At 42.2% G+C, this 25033-nt stretch overlaps 1 protein-coding gene across 2 annotated transcripts in view; it reads right to left on the minus strand.

Annotated features, from left to right (window-relative positions):
- ITPK1 (inositol-tetrakisphosphate 1-kinase) overlaps nt 1–25033 on the minus strand; it is a 155100-nt gene that overhangs the window by 19242 nt on the left and 110825 nt on the right. For both annotated transcript variants that reach the window (XM_063117983.1, XM_063117982.1), the window contains 3 exons: nt 5854–5952; nt 2893–2933; nt 2451–2616 (listed from right to left, as the gene is read on the minus strand). In XM_063117983.1, the coding sequence (XP_062974053.1) occupies nt 2451–2616; nt 2893–2933; nt 5854–5952 (306 nt within the window). The remainder of the gene's footprint in view (nt 1–2450; nt 2617–2892; nt 2934–5853; nt 5953–25033) is intronic.

A 25033-nucleotide genomic window follows, 5' to 3' on the forward strand; every position in this document is an offset into this window, starting at 1 on the left:
ACAGAGTAAAACAGTAAATAGCAAGACCCTGCCACATAGGCTTACATTCTAATAAAATCATAATAAAATCATTAATCTTTGCAGAGGTCCCTCTCTGCTCTCCCCTTGTCCATTTATTTGCCTTCAACTTTATCTGGCACAGCCCTCTTTTCCTTCTAACCTCTTTACACAAGTTTTAAAATCTCTTCACTGGCTGCCAATTAGTTTCCAGGCGAAGTATAAAGCATTGGTTATCACCTTTAAAGCCCTACATGGTTTGGGTCCAGGCTACCTGCGGGATCGCCTTCTCCCGTACAATCCACCCCGCACACTCAGGTCTTCTGGGAAGAATTTCCTTCAGCCAGCCAAAACTAGGGTGACAGGTATTACCCAGATATTCTCTTCTGCTGCTCTCAGACTGTGGAATGGCCTGCTGGAGGAGATTCATCAACTTACAAGTCTTTTAGCATTTAAGAAAGCTATAAAGACTGATCTCTTCTGGCAGGCCTATGCAAGGGAATTTTAGGATGCTTTTAGGATGTTTTAACAATGTATACTATGTTTTTAATCAGTATTTTATGTATTTTTTTTCTTACTGCTGTTCCCCACCTTGATCAAAACGGAGAGACGGGTAAGAATTATTATTATTATTAGTATTATTAGTATTATTATACCCATCACTCTCTCGATCTGAGCTTGACTCTTTTGGTCTCTAAATGACAACTCTTGACTGTTATCCTTTTGAAACATTAATGCAGAGCTGCTGCAGCAAGCAGTTTACCTACGTCTATAACCACTCAATACAAATATAACTAGTTCATTTAGATTAATCAGCTAAAGCTTTAGCTGGAAATACTATGGTGACTATTTTAAGTGCTAAACCCATTTTTATTTTTGTTGTTGTCATGACTTGTATTCTTGATTTGTATTTATTTTGCAAATCTGTGATTTCAGAAAATACTTTTTTTTAATTCCTCCTGCTGTTATCTGCTAAGGCTCTGGCCCATAGTTTAGAAAGTCATAAAACATCCACGCACAGTAAATGCACAGTGTGTTCAGTGGAGATGCAAGATGAAAAAGGGTTGCATCAAGTAATAGGCAGACAGAGGAAGCGCTATGATAGTCTCCAAGAATTTCTTGCTTGAAGGGAAGGAGGGAGGGAAGAAAACGTAAAAGAACCCAATGAAAGTTTTTAGCTAAGTGCCTTTTTTTTTTTGGCTACAACACCATAAATCACAGTTATGAAAAGTAAAGATGAGGATTTGTTAATAGACTGTGTTTAATATAAGAATTCCATTCATGTGCATTTCAGAACAGACGGCATCCCTCTTTGTATGAGGAAGAAATCCAAGCTGCAAGGAACAGATTTTTCCATTTCAATGGGCTATTTAAAACAGTGGTTCTTAAACTGTGGGTCAGGTCCCTTGAAGGGGGAGAGCTTTGCATGACCCTTGGAAGGGGACATGGATGTGCCGGGGTGGGAGAGAAGAAAGGATCCCACAGAAACCACAGCCATTTTCCTCCCAGCAACAGAGGTTTAGTGTTGTAGCCTTTATGGGCGCTGTAGAGGATCATACAAGAGCTTTTGGTGAGAGCAGCAGCTCTTCCACCTGTCCTGGATGGTTGGTTTTAGGAGAAAGGCTTGGAAGGCTTGTTCTATCTCTCTTCTTACGATCGTATGAGATTAGTGCTCCAATTCACAGAGCCATACTGTCAGGATCAAGGCCATTTTCCTTAGTGTTGGGGAGTGGGTTTCAGGGACTGAATTGGACTCAGAACCAGTATAGGAGCCAAGACAGGAAGCAGGGGAGGATATTCTCCAAGACTCCTCAGGAGACAAGGATGAATCTTCCCAGGAGCTTATCAGACAGGATGCTCAGGCTCAGAGATCATCCTTCCCCCACTTCCCTGGGAACTCCCTCTCTGTTGGAGGGGTAGGGTACATCAGAGTTGACAGATCCCAGAATCCGCTGCTGAGTTAAGTGGCCGGAGGTGAAAGGCGGTCCACTAGGGTACCCACTTGTCAGAGGTTTCAACTCAACGACCCTCCCTGAAGGAGGGATTCAGTAAAAGCCTGTTTGCACTGCAGGGTAACCGTCCATTTAGTCAATAGGCAACTGCTTGGCTTTGTTAGGCTAATTAAGCTTAGAGAATAGCTCCTAGTATTCACACTCTCTTCAGGTGTGAAGAGATGTCTATTTACTGAATAAAGCTTTGTAGACTGTATGGCAGACCTCTTTATTGTCTCACATCTCGGTGGGAGGGTTTGGAAATACCTGCCTGCTGAAGAAATGGCTGATGGAGGGTTCAGAATGCAATAACATCTTCAAAGGGTCTCCCTTCCAGCCCCTCCCCACATTCAACAAGTTTGAGAAACACCAATTTTCAGCTGTCTTTCCCCTTCTGGCTAGTTACTGGCAAGATTCTTGCCTATTCCCACTTGCACTGAACGGCTGCTCTCAAAGCATTACCTGAAACGCCTGCTGAGAAGTTCTTTACAGACGGTCTTTTCACTACGGTGTATGACTCTCCAACCACAAAGACTTTGTAAAGAACGGCATTGTGGTTGATGAAGCTCTGAATCACACATGGGGGCTGGATGGCTTTCAGGCCTTCTTGGTTGAATATGATAGCCATCTGAAACATTAAATAAACAAACACACGTACTTGCAATTAAAGGTGAAACACATTACAGGGCAAACATGATTGTTTCATGTACGCTGGTGTTACATTGGTTGTTTCTGTGGCAGTATGCACAACAAGGGTGCGACATAAAAGGAAAGAACCCGTCTTCCTACTTCCTTCAGACCAGTGAAGGGAACTGCAAACATGAGCCGTTTTTTCCTGCTCTGACTCACAAACAAGGCATTTCTGAAAACCAGGCAGTAAACTGAGTCCTATCTAGATACTCACCTCATGAGAGTTGGTCCCGTGGGCCACTCTTGTCTTACAAACTATATGAATTAGAAGAAGAAACAAGTTGTAAGCAAATGGAACAGAGCATACACAAAACATTTCACTGCTGATCTTAATGACCTGTTTCTAATGTAGTTCATTAAACACCTGGTTAATCTCATTAACGTCACTGATCCACTCGGGTGAATGGTGCTCAGTCTGTTCTAGATGGGGGTCACACTCCCGACTAAAACAGGATGGAGAAACCTTTTTTGGCATGAGGGCCAGGTTGCATTTTAGAGAAACCCTCAGGGGTCACTACCCAGCGGTGGATGGGACCACAGGGAAAACTGGGCAGGGCTGAAAAATCTCTCCCCCATCTTCCATTCAATTCCATTGTTGCTCATTTATAGTAGGAGGACATGAACAACATGGACATGGCTAGATGGGGCAATATCCCGGGGATCACTCTGGGATCATCCCACATGATGCACAGGGGACCCTGGGGTGGGGTGTGTGGGCAGGGGCAGGGAGGGATGATCCCTCCCTTGCCCCGGGATATGGCCCTACACTTTAATCCCGGTTTTTCCCACGGGACCCGGGCATGGTGGGTTTTTTAATAAAACTACCTTTTGCGCAGGAGCACTCCTGCGATCATTTTGAAGGAAAAAACCCCAAATGATGGCGCAACGTCCTCTTACTCCCAGGACGCCGCATGTAGACTGAGGAGAAGGATTTCGTGATCAGCATATCGCGAGATCTTCCCCCTCCGAACCCTAGGTGTAGACATGCCCCATGTCTACTTATAAATAAGCCGGGCAAGTTTCTGGATGTCTACTCAGAAGTAAGAAGGACAACTCTCTGCAAAACAAGTTTCAGAAGGAAGGAGGACTGGATCACCCCTTCTGTGCCACAGGGAAAAATTATTATATCTGATCAGCAGCTGATTGGAGATAAGTGCTTTACCCTGCTAAGCAATGAGAAAGGGAGCCTTTTTCAGTGCTAAGCAGGGGGAAGCACTCATCTCCAAGAGATAGGAGCTTTTTCTCCGTGGCCAGAGGAGAAGCTGCCAGGCTGGTGGAGAACTCCTGGCTCTTCATTAGGCCCGGTGCTGAAGGATCCCCATCCCTGCCCTAAAGGATCAGGGTTTTTTATGGGAGTGTTTATTGATTCAGCACTGCTGCGGAAGCTCAAGTTATTATTATTATTATTATTATTTATTTATATAGCACCATCAATGTACATGGTGCTGTACAGATAACACAGTAAATAGCAAGACCCTGCCGCATAGGCTTACAATCTAATAAGTTGTAGTAAACAATAAAGAGGGAAGGAGAATGCAAACAGGCACAGGGAAGTGTAAACAGGCACAGGGTAGGGCAAAACCAACAGTGTAAAGTCAGAACAAACTCAATATTTGAAGGCTATAGGGAAAAGAAAAGTTTTGAGCTGAGTCTTAAAAGCAGTGATTGAGTTGGTAGTTCTCAAGTGTTCTGGAAGGTAGTTGGTAGTTCTCAAGCAAAGCACCTTTTATCAGCTTCGGTTTGTATGCCAGCTGCAACCTTATTTTGAATGGAAATAGCTAGCTTTATATTATCATTTTATTTTAATGTTAGATCTGTTTTGTGAGCCTCCCAGGCAATTTGTGTTATGGGGTGACTACATAAATATAGTAAATAAATTAAACACACCAGGCTGCGACTAGTGGCCAATGTGCCAGAAATCATCATTTCTGCCATTTAGTTCTTGGTGGGTGTAAATCATAGGGTTGTGAGCTTTCCACCATATGCCTGGGAATTAAATCCACACAATTCGTATCAGAGTGACTCTGCAGCAGAAGATAGAAGAACATATAGTGCACCACACTGTGATGCACAGAGAGGGCCAGGGCCAGCATCAAGGGTAGGCATGATAAGGCACCTGCCAAGGGCTCATACCCTAGCAGGGGTCCAGTGGCAAAAGCCCTCTGGAGATGTTTCTCCCTTTCACCATTGTAGCCTGTTTGTTCACCTGCCTCTTGCTAAGTCCTAGACAACAGTGATAACGAGAAGGAGGAGTTGTAAATGCCGCTGCCTATTCTCATTGCCTTTCTGCCTGTCAAGCGAGCAAACAGTAGCAGTGATAAGAAAGAGGAGGAGGAGGAGCAATAGCAGCGAGTGACAAAGGTGGTGAGGAGGGAAGGAATTCATTGAGGGTGTCTTGCTGAAGTGCCCACAAAAAACTCGAGTTGGACCTGCACAGTCCAGATCACTATCCAATCTGATCTTTTAAAGGAGATTAAACAAATTCATGGCATACAGGGTTTACCAGCGGCTATTAGTCATGACAGCTATGTAGAACACACATGTTCAGAGGGAGCATGCCGCTAAATTCCAGTTGCTAAGACGGCTATGGCCTTCATGCCCTGTTTGTGGGCTTCCTAGAGGCATCTGATTGGCCTCTGGACTAGGTGAGCCTTTGGTCTGACCCACCTAGGCTGCTCTTATAATCTAGATACTCCAACTTCTGCTATCATTACAATAAAAGATGTATTTTCGGTGTTGCAACAACATGACATTTTAGTGATACAAAGGGGTTATAACACACACATACACCAAACATTCAGTAAAACCCAGAACTGAAGTGGAGGAACTCAAACATTTTACACAGTGATTTTTGAATTTGTTCTATCGTGCTCTGAATTATTCACAAGTCCAGCATATGAAACCAGCCATATACAACCTGGTGTGCAACCCCTCTTCCTCTGCAATGCAGGGCCCTCACTAACCAACCTTAATTATTTTGAACAATCACAATAAATTGCCACACTACATTATGGATGCTTTTAAAACGAGAGAGAGAGAGAGAGAGAGAGAGAGAGAGAGAGAGAGAGAGAGAAGTACGGGTTTTCAGTCTTCTTTTCTTTTTCTAAAATAGAAGTATTTTAGGGGGAAATTCTCCAAGTTCCTATTAGATGAAATGTGAAGTCTCTTGACATACTGAATGGGAATGCTATTCCATTCTTCTCTATCTGCTGCAAGGTATCTCCTCCACATGCACTTGTCAGCTCCATAAATGGTGGTGAACAGATCCTCTCATCTGAAAGACAAGAAAAGAGAGAGTGGATTCAAGTAGTATGTATGTGTTTTTCAGCTTGGGCAAATATTGGCTTTCTGCATAACCCACATTTCTATTTGACCACACAGTTTCTCTCTCCTTTCCTCTACATCAATGTATATATATAAACCTGCCAATTGAAGAAAGGCTTTCATGCATCAAGTCCACAAAAGGTTATATCATAATAAATGTTTTGGTCTTCAAGGTGCTATAGGATGCTTTTTCATTTTTGCTGCAATGGACTAACAATGGAAGCTACTCTTCTAGTTATTCGATGGTGGACTCCTATTGGCTTTATTTTTGAAAGATGGGTGGTTGTTCTTGAGAGTCACAAAATACACAAAAATGTGAAAAGTAAATGATGGCAGACTCAACGAGCTGAAAGAGATGACCTGCAAGAGGTGAAGTTACTTCTGCAATCTTGCCATTCAAAGCACTTATCTATAAACCAAAATACACATATCAGCATTCCCACATTGCAGGACAAACAGACATGGGACTCACACTCGGGTCTTGCACCAGGTCTTCAGAATTGTAAGAAAGAAAGTGCAATTCTAAGTGGTGAAGACGGCAAAGCAGTACTTCTCGCTATGGGTTCCTGGTACCCTGCCCTCTTATTCATCTCTTAACTCTTCAACTGTCCCTTCTTCTTAACATACCTACATACCCGAATACCATAGCTCCACCAACATATAGAGGAACATCTTAACTACAGAGACACAAATCAACTTCAAATCATGGTTTCTAATCCTGACTTGTTTCTCTAAACCACAGGTAAGATTAACCAGTTTGGGGTTTGAGCATAATACTAAACCAGAGTTAATTGCAAACTGAAGTAGACACTTCCAATCTCTTTGCAGGTACTCCAGAAGAAAGCGGGGGGAGGCGGAGGAGGAAGATGAAGAGGAGGGAGCAAGCAAGCTCATGCACATAATACTGAACCATAGTTTAGAATTACATCCAAACCAGATCACAGTGTTGGCCAACAGAAATTAAAATTGGCCCAGTATGTGAAAAAGGGTGGTAGAGTTAGGTGGAGGTGCAGCTCTTGAGTTTGGAACCTTAGGCCATTCTTTTATTATTATGCACTTTATGAGAGACACACAGACAAGTAACTTGTTAAACCAGAGGCTGACAGACAAATTGATGCTTTGAGGCTGACTTGGATCTAAAAAAATCCCCCTAACATTAAAGTTTCCCAGGCATCAAAGCTTTCTTCACACTGTCATGATAAAACAGGCACCAGTACTTGAAAGTGATGGCACTGCAATATTTACAAGCTTTTGCAAGAAGGAAGTTCCTTAACTTGGATTAATTTGAGGAGGTGTATTTGATTTAACTAAGATACATAAGATGGTATGCTGCCAGACATGTAAATTCAGAGAGATGTCTCGTGGTTTTACCTTGGTTCCCTCCATTGGTCTCTCATGCAATTACAATGGGGGGACGGGACCTGAAAGGGTTGTTATCTATGTATTATTCCATCCCACATTTTCAGCATGCACATTGTGCCACTGCCACTTGACCCAATGGATGCACGAGGTGCTCTTGCCATTCTCCATTGATCTCAAGCACAGGTACAATTCGGGGCAGGGAGACCTTTCCTTTCTATATACTTTAGAAAATGCTATAAAAATTGGGTCAGTAATCAATGTTGTTTGCTTATGCATGTGTGAATGTAGCCCCAGTGTCTGCAGCTCACACAATGCTGTTCCAGTCAGTGTATTCCAGCAACTACATTTTGTTTTGCACAATATTTCTGAAAGCCCCATTCAGTGGTAACAGGACAGTATCCTATTTGCACACAGTGGGTGGGGGTGAAGCAGAAAGAAGGGAGTAGAAAAGCTCCAAAACCTTGAAGCTGAAATGAAATATGACCAGAACCTAGCATAATGACTTAAGAAGAAGAGCAATGTGATCATAGGCACAGGAGGAGGGGGGGGAGAGAGAGAGAGAGAGAGGAGAGAGAGAGGGGAGAGAGAGAGAGAGAAGACCGTTAAGGGAAAGGTATTACAAATTTCCCAACATTTCTACATTTTCAAACTATGGTTAAAACCTAAGAGCATTAGAAGAACCATGCTGAATCAGACCAAAAGCCTATCTAGTCCAGCTTTAGTGGCCAACCAGCAGCTGGTGGGAATCCCACAAGGCGGACATGAGTGCATTGGCCTTCTCCCACTTGTGTTAGCCAACAAATGGTATATAGAGGCATAATGCCTGTGATACTGGAAGTAGCATATAGCCATCATGACTAGTAGCTACTGATAGCTTAAGGGCTGAAGCCTATGCATGTTTAGACAGAAGAAAGTCCTACAAAAGCCCTATGCTGGATGGGGATGCTGAGAGTTGTATGGTTTTTTCTTCTTCTGTCTAAACATACATAGGAAGTATGTACCCTCCATGGATTTTTCTAATCCCCTTTTAACACTACCCAAATTCTTGGCCCTCACTACATCTTATGGTAGTGAATTCCATAGTTTAACTATGTGTTGCGTGAAGTTGTACTTCCTTTTACCTGTCCTGAATCTCCCACTGTTTATCTCAATAGTATTAGAACAATCAGTGGTTGGGGGGAAAGCGGGTGGCCATCTGGGAAACCCTAGAGGGCCAGACAAGGACCCCAGGTGGGCCAGATTTGGCCAGCAGGCCTGAGGTTCCCCACTTCTGCTGTACACAATACAGAGAGACTCATGAACATATGCAGAGCACATTTCCCTTCAAACTGAGTCACACTCCAAAATGAGCCACACAAGCCACAGTCTCTCACACGTCTGAGATGAGAGGGCAATATTTCAGGCAATACAGAGAAGATTCTAGCCAGGCCTAATGCCAGCATTTTAAAAAAGAAAAAAGGGGGGAAAAGAGTTTAGCCACAGACCGTATGATGGTATTCCTCACCCCACTGTGACTCCTTGTCAGATTTAAATGAAATATGCTGCAAATTTTGAGATGCCGTTAGCCAACTTAAAAGCAGAAACAAGCTTGCCTGAATTTACCCGTAACCATCACCTTCCTCTGCAGCTTACTGATGAGAAGAATCCTACTTCCCCTGTCCTTAGGCCCATAGCCAGCCTAAAAGTTCAGGATGCGGTATGCCAAAAAAGCAGTCGGGGTGGGGGGGAGTTCATCTGGTTTGCAGTCCTTTTAAAGACAAAATTGTAAACTTTTTTTTTTAATTATTTGTTTGTAAAATAATTTAGAGGCGGCAGAGAAAATTTAGGGGGGGCAGCCCCTCCACCCCAGCTACAGGCCCGCCTATCTGTGCCCTGTAGATTCAAAGGAAAAGCCACCAGCTTTGGAAAATAAGAGGGGAAGTATAGAAAATGAAGCTTTTGCCAGCAGATTTCAGTGTTCTATATCATCACCCTTGAAACAAACAGAGTGAGACCCAGTTATGTCATACTAATCCAAGGCTTTGAGTAAACAACCATCTATCCAACTCCCGAACGCAACAAGGCTGTATTGAGAAATTTCAGCTGCATGCTAGTACTATGTAAATGCCATTGTTTCTCAGTAAAGCAATGATTTTCCCCAACAGAAGAATAAAGGCAGTCAACACATGAGAATTGGAGGATCAGATTATTCTATTTTCTGGTTTTATTCTTTTCAATTTCCTGGTTTTGTCACAGGTTTTGGTGGCATATATGCACAACAGAAACAACTTTCCCTTGTGATTAGTGTGGCATTGGCTCTGATACAACCTTAGCAGTATGATAATTGTTTGACTTGAAATGGAGACGGGAAGAAAAAAAATGGTTTCCTCTATGATTTTATTATTAAGAAAAAATAATCATGTTTAGCACTACTTTAATAAACAAGTCCTTTGGCAGGCATAAGGTAATTTAGGGCACACATTTATTTATTTATTTATTTATTTGTATTCCGCCCTAAATCATTGGGATCTTAAGGCAGCGTACAGATAAAATCAATTCAAACAGTATAAAACAATAATGTACACAGCTAAAAACATATTAAACTATTTACAAGCTAAAACTAGTAGAAAAATTTAAAGCAATAAAAACTATTAAACTATGTGCAGCTTTACGCACATTTAGCCCTCATTGATAAAAAGCCACATTTTAATTTCGCACCAAAACAAAGCAAAGCCAGTTGGGCGTCCAAGGGGAGACATTCCGCAACTGGGGTGCAACAATGGGGAAAGCCCTCTCCCATGTCCCACCATAATCTATGTCTCACGTTGGTGAGATGCAGAGTAGGGCTCTGCTTAAACGTATGTTTAAATGTATGTTTAAACAGAAATACGTCCTACAACACCCAGCATTCCCCACTCAGCCATGCTGGTTGGGAAATGCTTGGAATTGTAGGATCCCCCCTCCCCGTTGTCTAATTATACATAGGATTGTGCTATTAATCATTTTGCATTTATGACATAAATGCAAAAAAGTCTATATATCCAAGGACTCATAGAGTGCTTAGAGAATCTTTATTAATAGCTACAAGAAAAATAAAATATAGAAGTAATTCCACAAGAAAGGATTGATCAGAATAGTTAGGGAGAGAGAAAAAAAGATCTACCAAGAATAATGAGAAAAGCACTAAAACCTAAGAACATAAGCAGAGCATTTCTGATTTGCGATAAAGGGGAGGGAGTAGGGTTGGTGGGTGAATGGGAAGGAAAGATGACTTCTGAAAAGGAGGCTAAGGGGAGACCTGATAGAGGCATACAAAATTATGCCTCTCTCAAAATTCTAGAACCCGGGGTCATCCCATGAAGCTGAGTGGTGGGAGATTCAGGGCAGATAAAAGGAAGTATTTCTTCACATAGTACATAGTTAAATTATGGAATTCAACTACCATAAGATGTAGTGATGGCCACCAATTTGGATGGCTTTAAAAGGGGGTTTGATAAATTCCTGGAGGAGAAGGCTATCAATGGCTACTACTCATGATGGCTATGTGCTACCTCCAGTATTCGAGACAGGAAGCCTGTGTGCACCAGTTGTTGGGGAACATGGGTGAGAGGGTGCTGTTGCACCATATCCTGCTTTGTTGGTCCCTGGTTGACAGCTGGTTGGCCACTGTGTGAACAGAGTGCTGGACTATTTGGACCCTCAGTCTGATCCAGCATGACACTTCTTATGTTCTTAATTGGTTTTTTAAAAATAAGCCAATGTTATTTTCCAAGCCAATCAGATGTGAGCTGATGGAAAGTCACCCTTTTCAAGCAGCAATCTGTAAATTAGTTATGTGTTAAATAAAGTGCCACCTTTTGGGGTGTCTGTTTTAAACTTACTGCTAGTCAATCTTTACTATGCCCTTTAATTAGGAAAGGAATACATTCTGTTTATATTCAGTCTCTGCAGACATGGTGTTTAATCCTATATAAACCAGGGAACATGGGCAGGAGCATGCTGCTGCACTCATGTCCTACTTTTGGGTTTCCTGTAGACAGTTGCTTGGCCACTGTGTGAACAGTATCCTGGACTAGATAGACCTTTGGTCTGATCCAGTACAGCTTTTCTTACGTTCTTTTGTTCTTACTTGCATGACATTTGGGCTGCAGCCCTATGCATACTTGCAACAGGCTGGTCCAGTTAATTGGCTGCGTTTGGATGTCACGATAAACTCCGTGATGGAGACGAGCCCTGTACTTTCACACTTCCCCCACCTTCCTTTAGCGCAGCTGCAAGGAGGAGTTCGCTTATCATTTTGACTGAACACAACAAACTGAAATTAATCTTAAACATGGTTTGTTGGGGAGGAAAGCTCACTTCAAACCATGGGATATGAAGCTGGCATGTTACAAATAAACATAGTTCAGATTAACCATTATTATTTTTATTTATTTATTTATTTATTTATTTATTTAGCACCAACAATGTACTTGGTGCTGTACAAAATGTACAAGTAAAACAGCGATACCCTGCCTAGAGGCTTACAACCTAAAATCACATTAAAACATATGAAGGGGGAAAGGGGTTCACAAAACAGAAATAAGAGAATAATCATAGTAATAAGAACAGTTCAGGATTTGGATGTAATGCTAAACTGTGGAGAAAACTTCTGATCTCCTTCTTGGAGCTGGATGGAAGGGTGGAGGGGGCAGGTGTGTAAAGCCAAGGCTTGTGTAGGCTTGGTCCCATCATGACATACCATCACTGTGAAATCCAAATGCAGTCATGATGGACTTTCATCTCTCTACTGTGTGCAAACAGAAAAAAGGCACCAAACCTTTCTATAGTGTGTGATTCCTGAGATACTTTAATAATATAAGCTATTCGGGGAAAATCAGTGAAACATAGTAAGTTTATCTGTTCTGAAAGCAATATATGTTAGTGCTATCTTCTGCACAGGAAATGCTGTAGAACATAGCTTATTGTCATCATCTGAAAAGATTAGGGAAGTCAACATGGCAACAAAAATTATCTCTCAGGTTGTGGTGGTAGAGACATTTTTAAATAGCTTCTTCTGGAAGAATGAAAGAAAAACACACAGGTTTTCATTACTTTACAGTGGTTTTAACCAAATGACCTAGCTTAATTCATTTTTACAAGCATAAAGTGATAATTAACCGTCTGAAATTCTTGGAGTTAACTGTAGCTGGGTATTGTTAAACTTACATGTATGAACCATTGGGACTTCATTACTGGCAAAGCAGTTCTTGCATCAAATTAATAAACTGGCCATAGAAAGCTTTAACTGAAATCTTAAGCTGCCAAAATTATTCCCCTGGGAAGGTTCTGAACCTCTAATAAAGATGCACAGAATCATACTGTTTACCTACAGTATCCATTTGTCAAAAGAAATCTAGCATTAAGTAGCTTATTTTTAGATCTGTTTGTAGGCAGTTGGGTGGAGGTGGCAAGTTGCAGCAGAATCTTTTTTTGCTGGATTTTATTTTGTTTCGTTTGATAACTAAAAACAAACAAAACAAAAACCCTCAGAGGTGTTCGCCGTAAGACAGAACAGAAACATTTAGGCCTGTTCTGACTACTAACAATCTGTATGGAAGCGTCCTGAGGGCGTGCAAGGACTGGTGGGCTCATAGTGTCAGAGATTTTGCAATATGAATCTAGCCTAGTGGGTTTACCTGGGATTGAGAGTGTGCTCAGGCCTCAGAGCAATTCCTCAAATGAGAAGAACTGGGAAGAGGGCATAGTTCAGAGGAAGATTACAAGCTATTGTGAGGCTTGGGGGCAGGGGGGGTTGGAGAGAGAGAGGGGGGGCTTGGAGGGAGGGGGTTGGAGAGAGAGAGAGAGAGAGAGAGAGAGAGAGAGAGAGATGCTGTGTGTCTCTGTGTGTGCTCCCACCCCCCAAAAAATCTGGACTACAACAGGATTGGGAGAGAAAAGAAAAGGGGGAGGGAGAGAGAACTGCAATTCCCCAGGTCCTTCCTGGCTAAAGAAGATTCAGCAGCACCTTTTTCCAGAATGCTTGCTGAAACAATTCCTGTCTGCCCTTGCTTATTTCAGGGTGTCCAACCCCCTTTTTCCAAGCGTTCTTTAGGTAAACATGGTACGTGTGCATCTTGTGTCACCATAAAAACAGAGCTGCAACACAATCCTAAGTATGTCTACTCAGAAGTAAGCCCCACTGAGATCAATAGAACTTACTCTGAGGTAATGTACATAGGATTCAGCCTGAAAATGAAGAGAGGGTGAAGAAAAGACAGGAGAAAATGAATTGTAGAAATAGAATAGCAAGGTAACTGTGGGATATTTAACTATATTTAAAGACAATAAGTACAGTGAAATTAGTGCCCCTCTACTTCAGTCCCAGCCAGATTTTCCATAGGAAAACTCTGTACCAGGTGGCAGATAATTATTTTAATTTGTGTAATTTGCCTTTTGAAGAGCCGACGAAGAGACGTCTTTCCTGCCGCCGCCGCCGCCACCCAACTCCCTCCTCGCCGGCTGGGACGGAGAGCTCAGGGGAGGAAGGCGGGGTGGAGAGCTTCTTCCGCTCTCAACCCCGCCTTCTTCAGCCGAGCTCTCCTCGCTGGTCGGCGAGGAGGTCTGTGGGTGGCGGGGGCGGCAGGAAGGACGTCTCTTCGTCAACTCTTCAAAAGGCAAGTTACACGATCGCTTTCACGCCGCACTGGGGTCGCTTAGAAGCGATCTCGGTACGACATGCGGATTCCCCCCTGTATTCATGCTAGTGTGACATGATAAGTTAAAGGCACAATTTTATGCATGTTTAGACAGAAAAACGTCCTTCAACTCCTAGAATCCCCTCTAAATGGGAAGCACCCGCCCCAGGCTTGCCAAAGGGGGGAAGAAAAGAGAGCGAACGTCTGTTTGCAGCCAGCTTGGCGGTGCACACCAATTGGATTTTGAATAAAGTATTCAATTAATTGTTACTGTTTTGAATTTTATTGTTATTATCTTCCTTGGTGGGTCGTTGAAAACCACTATTCTGAATAATGATTTTTATAGTGTAGGGTAGGGGGTTGCTGGGCATGAGTTTGTGGAACCAAGGGGGCGGTGACCTGAAAAAGTTTGGGAACCACTAGTTTAAGGTGTCTTCTGAACAGGCCCTATGAAGTCTCTGGAATATCCAGGCATGGTATAAATGCTCAGAGCTGGTTTTCTTTTCTTGTATGGTGGACAGAACAGGACCCCCCTCTTCACTTCAGGCTCTACATCCTCCATTGGCAACAAATGAATCTATCCAAGGTGCTCAGAGCGGCATGCATAGTTCTCCATGCATCCATGTAATCCTCATAATAACTCTGAAAGAGGTTATGGTGAGAGGGACTGGCTCAAGGTAATTCAGAGAGCTTCACTGCTAAGTGAGGATTTGAACCTGGGCCTCCGTCATCCTGGTCTAACCACTTACACCACACGAGCTCTTATTTTACATTAAGGATACAATCCCATACAGGTCTAGGCAGAAAAATGTCCTACAACTCATGTGACTTCTTTCTGTGTGGGCATAGGATTGTGCTTCAAGGCTAACAAGACAGGGATTGCAGGAATAGTTGGGGGATGATGAATGAATGCAGTAACAATCAAGTAGCTGTGGAGGTACAGGCAAGATGGGTGTCATGTCTAGCTCTGTTTTGGGAGAAGGTGTTTTAGGTAATCAATCAGAATCAGACTCTGAAGTAGAGGAGTCGGCACCAGAGACAGGCTAGCCTGTACCAGAGGGGGAGAAAGCTCTCACGCTTTCTTCTCCAGCTGGGAGTGAACCTTCTCTAGAGCTTATCTCCTCAAGGGCAAATCCTACACACTCAGTGGGAAGCGATCATTCTTCTGGAGGAGAGAGCGCCCCGACATGCTGACTGATGCTAGGGTGTGCTGCAGGCTAAAACACACGGAGTGAAAGGAAGGCGTGAGAAAGTGGCCCAGCTCGCGTTGGGCCAAAACCCACCTCCGAACCAGCCTCTCTGAAGTAACGGGTTTTGGGAAAAGGCTTTCTGTTCTCCTTGATAGGACAATTGTCTTGCTTAGTTTGCATAGTTTTACCTAGGGGGAAGTTTCCAAGAGGTTAGACTCTCTTCAGGTGGGAAGAGATGTTTATTGCTCAATAAAAGCTTTGTAGATTACTTAGCAGGCCTCGTCATTTGTCTCCCATCAAAAGCAGGAGTTTCCTGAGAAACACGACAATGAGGCTAATACAATTTAGGAATGGTTGTGCTAAGAAATAGGCCTGTGGGGTGGGAGCATGGCCTGCCACTCATAAGAACATAAGAAGTGTCCTGATGCTGGATCAGACCAAGGGTCCATCTAGTCCAGCACTCTGTTCACACAGTGGCCAACCAGCCATCGGCCAGGGATGAACAAGCAGGACACTCTAGACAGGAAGAGGGGATTCCAAGCACAGTTGTTATTTATATTGTGAAAACTGCTATGTGAGTTAATTAAAAAAAAAACTAGGCAAATGGTTCATTACTAAAAACAAAAACAAAAACATGGCATAGCATCAATAACGACAATAAGTATTTTCTTGGCAGGTCAGTCATATTCTGCAGCTAGCGTGGATGTTAATATCAATTTAAAAACCAAAACAAAAAATCAAAAGTTGCACAGCAATACCTCCATCAGTTCAGTAGGTAACTTCTACCTGGGACAGACTGGAACGATTTGAGCTACACTCAAGCTAACATTAATTCCCTTAAGCCAATTCCTTTTCGGACTGGCTGGTGACAATTACAACTGTGCTCATTGGGGGAGAGAGCAGTTTTTATATCTGTTTTGCACACACATCTTGCCTTTGGAGACCAGCATTTCCCATCACAGCAGCACAGTGGGAAAAGGTCAGGCTGGAAGAGCATCAGTTTGAATCCCGCCGAAGGGAAACAAGCAAGCCCTTTCATGAGAGGATGTTAACAAGAAGGCCCTTTCAGCTGGCACCTCGGTCTGACAATGGAGTCAAGGGACTGCACAATACCTGTTACAAGCTGAGAGGTTTCCTTTGAAGGCACACAACATGCAAAGCCCTAGCATTATTCACAGCAGCAAGAGACAAAGGCTGTTGCTACCACCACCAGTATGGCGTAATCAGCAGTGCCAGTTTGTGCTCGAAAACTTTCACAGGAGACAAATAAAGGAGAGCTTTTCGAGTAACTGTAATCCTTGGTCTGTTAGGAGGAGTGTATCAAGTAAGGGTCTTGTGCATCACTAAATTCCTGATCCTGTTTTAAGTGGCAATGCCAGGGATTGAAGTTGCGGCCTTCTCCATACAAAGCAGGATTTTTGATGGTTTTAAATTTTGTATACTTTTTAACGTTCACTGTTTTTAGCTTTTGTAAACTGCCCAGAGAGCTTCGGCTATGGGGCGGCATATAAATTTAATAAATAAATAAATAAATAAATAAAATAAAGATGGTGTGGGGTAGTGACTACAGTGTTGGACTGGGAGTTGGGAGATCTGGGTTCTAGTCCCCACTCGGCCAAGGAAGCTCACTGGGAGACTTTGGGCCAGTCACAGACTCTCAGCCCAACCTACCTCACAGGGTTGTTGTGAGGATAAAATGAGAGGAAAAAAGGTGGGATATAAATGTAATAATAAATAATAAACATAAAAATTAAGTAAATAGATAACATTTTGGTCTCACAAATGAATATATTTAAAGTGTGCTACACATATACATCCTGGGAAGCCTTGGCACCAAATCTTTAGGGGCCTTTGGACACTTAATGCATAAATGAATGTTTTAAGCACCTGTGCTATCACCAGCAATTGCCCAATTATACCAACCGCTGGCAGCAGCCGTGAGTGTATGAATTTGCAGTCTTTGATGTAAAAGATAGGCATGGAGAAAAGTAATAGGGACTAACTTTATACCATAAAAGCCAGTCCATTGCATGGTTATGAGGAGCCCTATGTATGGAATTTTAGTTTGATACATTTAGAAGCCACCTAAGGGCTTAAACAAAAACTCACTGTGTAGTAACAGTTAACATGGAATTTGCTTCATGACAGTTTAATTCATCTGGATTTATGCTGGCCTAGCAAGCGACTCTGAACTGCAATATAAGGTAAATCAAAGAGAGAGAGAGAGAGCTGACATTCTGGCTGCTTTTCAGAGAAGGAACACAGCTAAATTCAACAATCTAGACACTTCTCACCAAGGCCCAGCATGGCTTGTATAAAATAAGATTTGATTTATTAGACAATCTATTTCCTTTCTTTCAGAGTTATTTAATATACTTCTCTAGACTTCAGCTTATTTGTCTTTTCAACACTTTACAGACTCATATTTTTAGCTTTAAAAAAATTCAGCTGAAAACATCTCAATATTACCAAAATGGGGGCCTTGCTTATATTTCGAGGCACTTTAGCATAACTCCTTGTATATTATTCTTTCCCATAAGAACACCAAAACCAATAGGAATGCATACGGTGTAGTGTAGGGGAATCCAAGTTATATCTTTAGCATCGTATATCGAGCAGTTTCCACCAGCCCTGCTGAAAATCTCTCCCCACCATTTCCCCTCCTTTTCCTTCCCCATCCCCTTTATCTTGTGTGTCATGTCTTTTTAGATTGTAAGCCTGCAGGCAGGGATTGTCTTTTACTGATTGATTGTAAGCCACACAGGTAGTCTTTTGGGGTGTGTGAGAGAAGTGGCATAAAAATACTTATATAAATAAATCTAATAGATCCGTAGACGCCATGCTTTAACACAGCACTGAAACTGAGGAAAGCATTTTTTTTCACGTTGTGAATTATATTATAGAAGTTTGGCATTGAGGGCTGGGTTAACCTTTACACTGCTGTGTTAATTTTGCAGAACAAGAAACACTGTAAATGAGGTGATACCCCTAAGGGCCTAATTCTTGCTGAGGTAGTATATTTATGACTGGGCTGTTCCACTTCAGACTGCAGATGAAGATTCATATGACTGAACGTCATAAAATTGTCAACATAGCTAGCCAGGTAAAGAGGTGAAGCTGGAACCCTTCTCCCAGAGTTTTCTATCCTTCACACCAGAGCTGGACCAGGCCTATACCCTGGGACCGTCCTGGGATCATCCCTGTGCATCTAAATGACACACAGGGGATCCGGGGAACAGGCAGGGACGACCCCTCCATTTGCTTGGGATAATCCTTAGGTCTAGCTAAGGCCTCAAAGAGCCTCAAGTGAGCCCCCACAGGTTATCTGAAGAGAAAAGGCCTGTCAGGAATTGGCTGGAATCTGTGTGTGGCTGTTTTCTGTGACGGACCACTGAAGTGCAAGTGGCAGTCTTCTCAGGGCCACGGTGCACGTTGCCTTTTCTCTGTAGTTCTGACCTTTAAAGCAATTTTTGGTTTGTTACTTTTACAAATTGCTAGCATGACCCTTCCCAATCCAGATTGAGATGGAGATCCACCAGCAATTTCCACGGCAAGAAAAGGATTGCACCGGGGGCGGGGAGGGGGAAAGTTAAAGCCCCCTCCAACTTGGAGTCCTGAGCTGGATCAGCCCCACACACTGACCGCCACATCATCAATCCCTTTTCTACTAGAGGAATGTAAGCCTATGCGGCAGGGTCTTGCTATTTACTGTTTTACTCTGTACAGCACCATGTACATTGATGGTGCTATAAAATAATAATAATAATAATAATAATAATAATAATAATAATAATAGTAGTAGTAGAGGAAAAAACTAATGTGGCAGCACGGCTGATAGCAGTTTATTTCACGAAAACACTTATTTATTTATTTATTTATTTATTTATTATTGCATTTATATCCTCCTCTCCACTTTATCCTCACAACAACAACCCTGTGAGGTGGGTTGGGCTGAGAGTCTGTGACTGGCCCATAGTCACCCAGTGGGTTTCCATGGCCAAGTAGGGACTAGAACCCGGATCTCCCGACTCCCAGTCCGACACTCTAGCCACTACACCACTGACCTGGATACTAGTCAAAACAGCCAATTCCACACATGCTTACATATTATTGACTTAAGAGCCAAACACAGTACAAAATTAAAATTGCAATTAGGGGAAGTTATATTTTTAAAACCTCACCCATGAACACTCACTATCCACAGAAACCTGACCATTCTGGTGTGTTAGCTTTCTATGTGTAGGCAGCATTCAAACATCTAATGACCCATTTGCAATCTGAAGCATGACAGTTCAGGAAGGGTTGTACCATGTGATACTTCTGAACATGTAAGGAAGAAATCTGGGTAGCTTTGGGTACGATGGCCTCTAGTCATGACAAGAGAAAGAGCCTATTGGCCAGAGAAATAGCAGCTGCAGGGAGCTTGCCTCTCCCGACTGCCAATGTTCCTGGGACTGCAGAAAAATGGGAGGGTGCAGTTGTAGCTAGCAGACATGTCTTTTTATATATTTTTTTTACTCTAGAGCAGGGGTGGGCAACACACAGCCCTTGCCAGGCCCTGGTGTTGCCCCCACCATGTAAAAAAGAAAAAGAAAGAAAGAAGGAGCAAGAACAGCAAAAAAGAATATAAGAAGAGCCATGCTGGATCAGACCAAGGCTCCATCTATTCCAGCACACTGTTCACACAGTGGCCAACCAGCTGTTGATCAGGGACCCACAATCAGGTCATGGTGCAACAACACCCTCTCACCCATGTTTCCCAGCAAATAGTGTATACAGGAGAGGCTATGGGTACTAAGTTGGTAAAATTTAGCTTGTTTTGAAGCCAGATTTGAGCAATATACCACTCTGTAGCGATCTTTCAAGTAATGTGTGCTTTGGGGTCATACTCTCCTACCAGCAGGAGGAAAAATGCCATTTACAAAACTTCCATCCGAGTAACACCACCAGCAAAGGAAAGTCAGTCTGCCCCTAATTGCCTTGCAATTCCCCACTTCATTCTGGCATTGTAAAATAGGTCTCCATAATCTACCTTTTTCCTCCACTCCCTGTCCCTTGTTCACTTTGTCTTGTTAATTTGTAAGCCTCTTATTTAATTTAAATTGATGTAAGCTACTTTGAGAGACAAAATGATCATCTGAAAAGTGGGATGAAAATACAATAAAATAAATAACACACACACACACACACACACACACACACACATATACACATCACCCTCTGTAAAATAACTAATGTAAATATAGATTTTTTATATTCATAAAGGATGCTATGAGGATTAAAGAGATAGAGACTGCAAAATGCATTAGTATTACATTATAATTGCTACAGGAATTACCACTGTTGCTATCACTGAGTTTAGAAAGCAACTGATTCAGGAGTGCATATGAGAAAGTGACGGCATCTTTTAAGACGCCACTTTTTCTATTGCATGAATGTAATTCACATAATATCCGTCCAACATCACAAAACTGATCGGGCTACAACATTGACTTGATCAACTGGTTAGATTAAATCAATCCAATGACTTTCAGTCAATTAGAAGAATGCCCTTGATTAATAAGGCAGATTTTTTTAAAAAAAGATTAACTCCTGTTAATATAAGTACTTATAAAGAAAAAACTGCAGAGGGGAGGCATATTAAAAGAAAAAGCATTCTTCCTTTGAAATACATAGGGATGGCTGCTGCTGCTGCTGCAACATGGAATATAGGAAGCTGTCGAATATCAAGTTATATTATTTGTCCATTTAGTCCAATATTGTCTGCTATGACTCGCAGCAGCTCTCTAAGGTCTTGTTTTTCTTTCCCATCATCCACTGCTTGACCTGGAGATGCAAGGGACTGAAGCTGGGGCCTTCTGAATACAGCGCATGCACTCGGCCCCAGAGCTGCAGCCCCTCCCCATGTGCAGGCTCTCTCAAGACAAAAAATGTGATGCTTTTTACCTTCACAATTGTTTTTCATATGCAAATGTATGCAGATTCAACCGAGTAAAGAAATTTTAGCTCATTTAGTATGTGTGGGTTTTAATCAGGTGACAAGCCTAATCCATATGCTTTGGGAACATAAAAGAGTAATCCATTCTCCGCTCTTTGCTGCTCCCAATCCTATGTAATAGGATGCATTTATTCCCAAACAATTGTTTTGTTGATGCTGAAAGAACATCCTGTTCCCAGCACCTGTTTCTTCAGTCTCCATGAATAATGAATTCACTGCAAATGTGCCTGTCAGCTGGTCAACATGCTTCTTCTTTTTTTTTTTTAATGTCTCAAAGCAATTCCAGTTTGAAAAGATCTCTCTTTCTTGTTCCTCCTCTGCTTGGGCTATGCATTTCTGCTGAACAAGAATATAAATAAGAGTTTCGACTTTCTGTACAGAAAATCAGAGGAACCAATTGGAGAAGTTGGGGGGGGGGGCGAATCCGTTGAATGAGTAGCTGCTTTTCACTTTTTACATCCCCCAAAATCTAGGCTCAAAGGACTTTATTTTTCTCTACAATGTGGTTGTTTATCCCACTGAACATGCAAATCTGCCAAGATTTCTTAGAACCTTTTCATGGGCAAGCTTTTTCAACAGGAGTCCCTTTAAATGTGACAAGAACGTCTTCTTGGTTTTATTTTAAGTTATCTTGATTCAACCACCAGTGTTTCTTTGAATTTAAAACAAAGAAGAAACCTAGTTTTGAGCTACTCATCCCCAGAACAAGTTTCAATGCCAGATCACAGCTTCAGAACATGTGAAACGGATAATAATATATCATGCTTTAGGGGTGGGGAACCGTATTACTTTCGGGGTGGGTGGGGTTAGACTGCTCTAATGCCCGTCCCCTCTAGCCACGTGATGTCAGGGATGGGGCCCCACCAGTGACATCAGGGGTAAAGCCCAGTCCTGACTCATCAGGTCTCTAGCCAAAGCACTGGCTGGACCTTATTTATTTATTTATTTCATTTATATACTGCCCCACAGCCGAAGCTCTCTGGGCAGTTCACAAAAGCTAAAAACAGTAAACATTAAAAGTATACAAAATTTAATTAAAAAAAAAAAACCATCAGAGACACAAAAACAACAGTATTATAACAGCAGTTCTCACTGCCACCCAGTTGCTTTCATCATTAGATTTTTTTTATTAAAAAAATTATCAGAATCTAGGTAGCTGTAACTTATACCCATTATTTCGGGTCCTAATTTCTGTGGCCATGGAAAATAGTTTTCGACCATGTTCCCTGTGGCATCCTTTTATGTACCTGAACACTGCTAACACATCTGCCCCTCAGTCTTCTTTTCTCCAGACTGAATATCCCAAGTTCCTTCATCCTGTCTTTATAGGGCTGTATGAAGTCCTTGTATCATCTTTGTGGTCCTCCCCTGAAGTTGTTCTAACCTGTCGATGTCCTTCTGGAAATGTGGTGCCCAGAATCATGCACAATACACCAAGTGTGGTCTCATAACTGCCAAGTACAGAAGAATAAGGACTTCACGCATCTTTGATGCTTCTTCTAATGCAGCCCAGAACTGCGTTAGCCCTTATAGCAGCTATCTTGCACTGCTGACGCATGTTCAGATTGCTGGCAACGACCACACCCAAATCCTTCTCTGACGTAGTGCTTCCAAGCTATGAATCCCCCCATCTTGTACGTGTACCCTATTGCTAATATTTGTAAAGCATGCACCGATGCTAAATTTGGGGCAAAGCTTTTCTACAGGTTACATTCTTCTATGACCAAAGTTCTCAAAAGTGTATGGCAACTGAAATATGAGTATTTGCTTGGAAAGCATGGGTTAAATCCAACGTCATGCTAGTGGATATTCTACTAGCCAGCACAATGGACTTTCTCCCTCTCTCTTCCCTCTTGCAGCACACCACATCATCTAAACATTTCTTCAGGAGGATTTTCCAGCCCTCCAGAGCAGATTTCAAAGGCATGTGGGGGAATTTCACCCCTTTCACTTCTGCTGATGGAACTGGTTCTGTCAGTGAAATGGCAATGTTAGGGGCAACCCCTTGCCTGGGCCTAAAACGTTTCCTTTTCCTCTCAAGCAGGATTACACAGATCCACCTGGTGTCAACTTTGTCCATATTTTGGGCATCAAGTTAATACTTTTCTCCATTCCTAGGCATTTGACAGCATGTAAGTTTTTTAACGGGTACGGGGATTTTTATTGTTGATTATAAAAAACTGTTTTATTGTATGTTAATGTTTTTAATCATTGTAAACTGCCCCGAGAGCTTTGGCTATTGAGTGATATAGACATGTAATAAATGAATGAATGAATAATACAAGTAGCTAAGTGCGTCTCTCAGCTTATATTGAACAATAGTATTTGGAGCCCTACGTTTTGGAATGATTTTTGTTATTGTTGTTTATTTCTGTAACTCCTTTTTTAAAGCACACCACCAGCCGGTGGGGATCTGTTGCTGCCTTTTCCTCCTCCATTTGTCTGCCAGGCACGATGCACATAAGTAGAGCTGATTTGTCTTTGCTAAATTTGGATAGGCTGAAAACATTTATTTCTTGCTTCAAACTGAGCCACAGCTGGGTCCTTTGAAAAGCCAGTGCACGAGCTCCTAGCTTCATGCAAAATCAAAGAGAAACAGTGAATCAAAATTGGTTCGAAGTAGCTCAGATATTGGTGGTGATAGGTGGTCTGTCATTTTTTATCTTGGAAAGGAATTGAAAAATAGAGCATGCCATTCTACAAAGCCTGCACAGCCACTAAAAGGTAATAAATATAACTGTAACATAACAAAATGGCCCCCAAATTGACAATTTAAGAAATCAAAACATTTATCAGCAGCCTACCCTTACATCAACTCCTATTTTCCATTTCCCATGTGTTATTTCTGGATCACATGAAACACCCTAGTGAAAAAAAACGATGGTAAAAGAAGTGCTTTTTGGTTCTGTGCTACAAATAGCCATGGGGAGAACCCGGGGAGGACAGAAAAGGAGAAAGGGGTAGAAGTAAAAAGGCATAAATTTACAGAAAACAACTGCCTTGACATTATCTAGTTAGCCATCTACTAGAGTTGTGCCTATGGAAACTTTTGGAGTCGGTAAATAAATCAAAATAAGTAGCAAATCTAAAAACAAACCAGTTTTGCTTTGGAAACAGACATGACCTTTCTTGGTCACTCGAGCCAGTAAAGATTTAGTCCCATAAAGCTCGTAAAAAGATGAGGGGATTCTCAATTTAGAAACATTAATAAATCATGTTACCTGCCTCACAGTAAACTCCCCCAGTTTCAGAATTTGCTTCAAGAAGTGTTGGAGATGCATAATTCCTTTGCAGCAATATAGTTACAATTAAAGAAAAAGAGGAGAATGCTAATATAATACCATATCCCAAAGTGAGACTTGGCAGGGTCAGCTTTACTATGAAGCAATATAGACAGCGGCTGCGTTCGGAAAACACGATAGTCAACGGTGGGGTAATAATCAACTTGACAGTTGTTTATCTAGGGGTCCTCCCCACACAACATGGTAATAATCAACCGTGGCATGGATTAGAATCAGCGTTGAGGGGAATATTAGTTCATGCTGAGTTGACTCCCTCATCCACCCGCCCTCCCCCCTTCCTTTAGTCCTCCTGCTAGCATCCCATCAGCCATTGCTGCTGAAAACCACTGGCTGGACTACAGTAGCAGCCACCGTTTTGACCGCTCTTGCCTTGTGACACTGTGGCTGACGAAATAACCCATGATGGCCGAGGAAATAACCAACAGTGCCCTCCACACATGATAATCAATGGTGGGTTAAATAACTAACTCTACACAGTGTTGGTTATTTGCATTGGTTATTGCAGCCAAAGAACCAACCATTG

Source organism: Elgaria multicarinata, chromosome 2 (assembly GCF_023053635.1).
Source record: "Elgaria multicarinata webbii isolate HBS135686 ecotype San Diego chromosome 2, rElgMul1.1.pri, whole genome shotgun sequence".
Taxonomy (NCBI): Eukaryota; Metazoa; Chordata; class Lepidosauria; order Squamata; family Anguidae; genus Elgaria; species Elgaria multicarinata.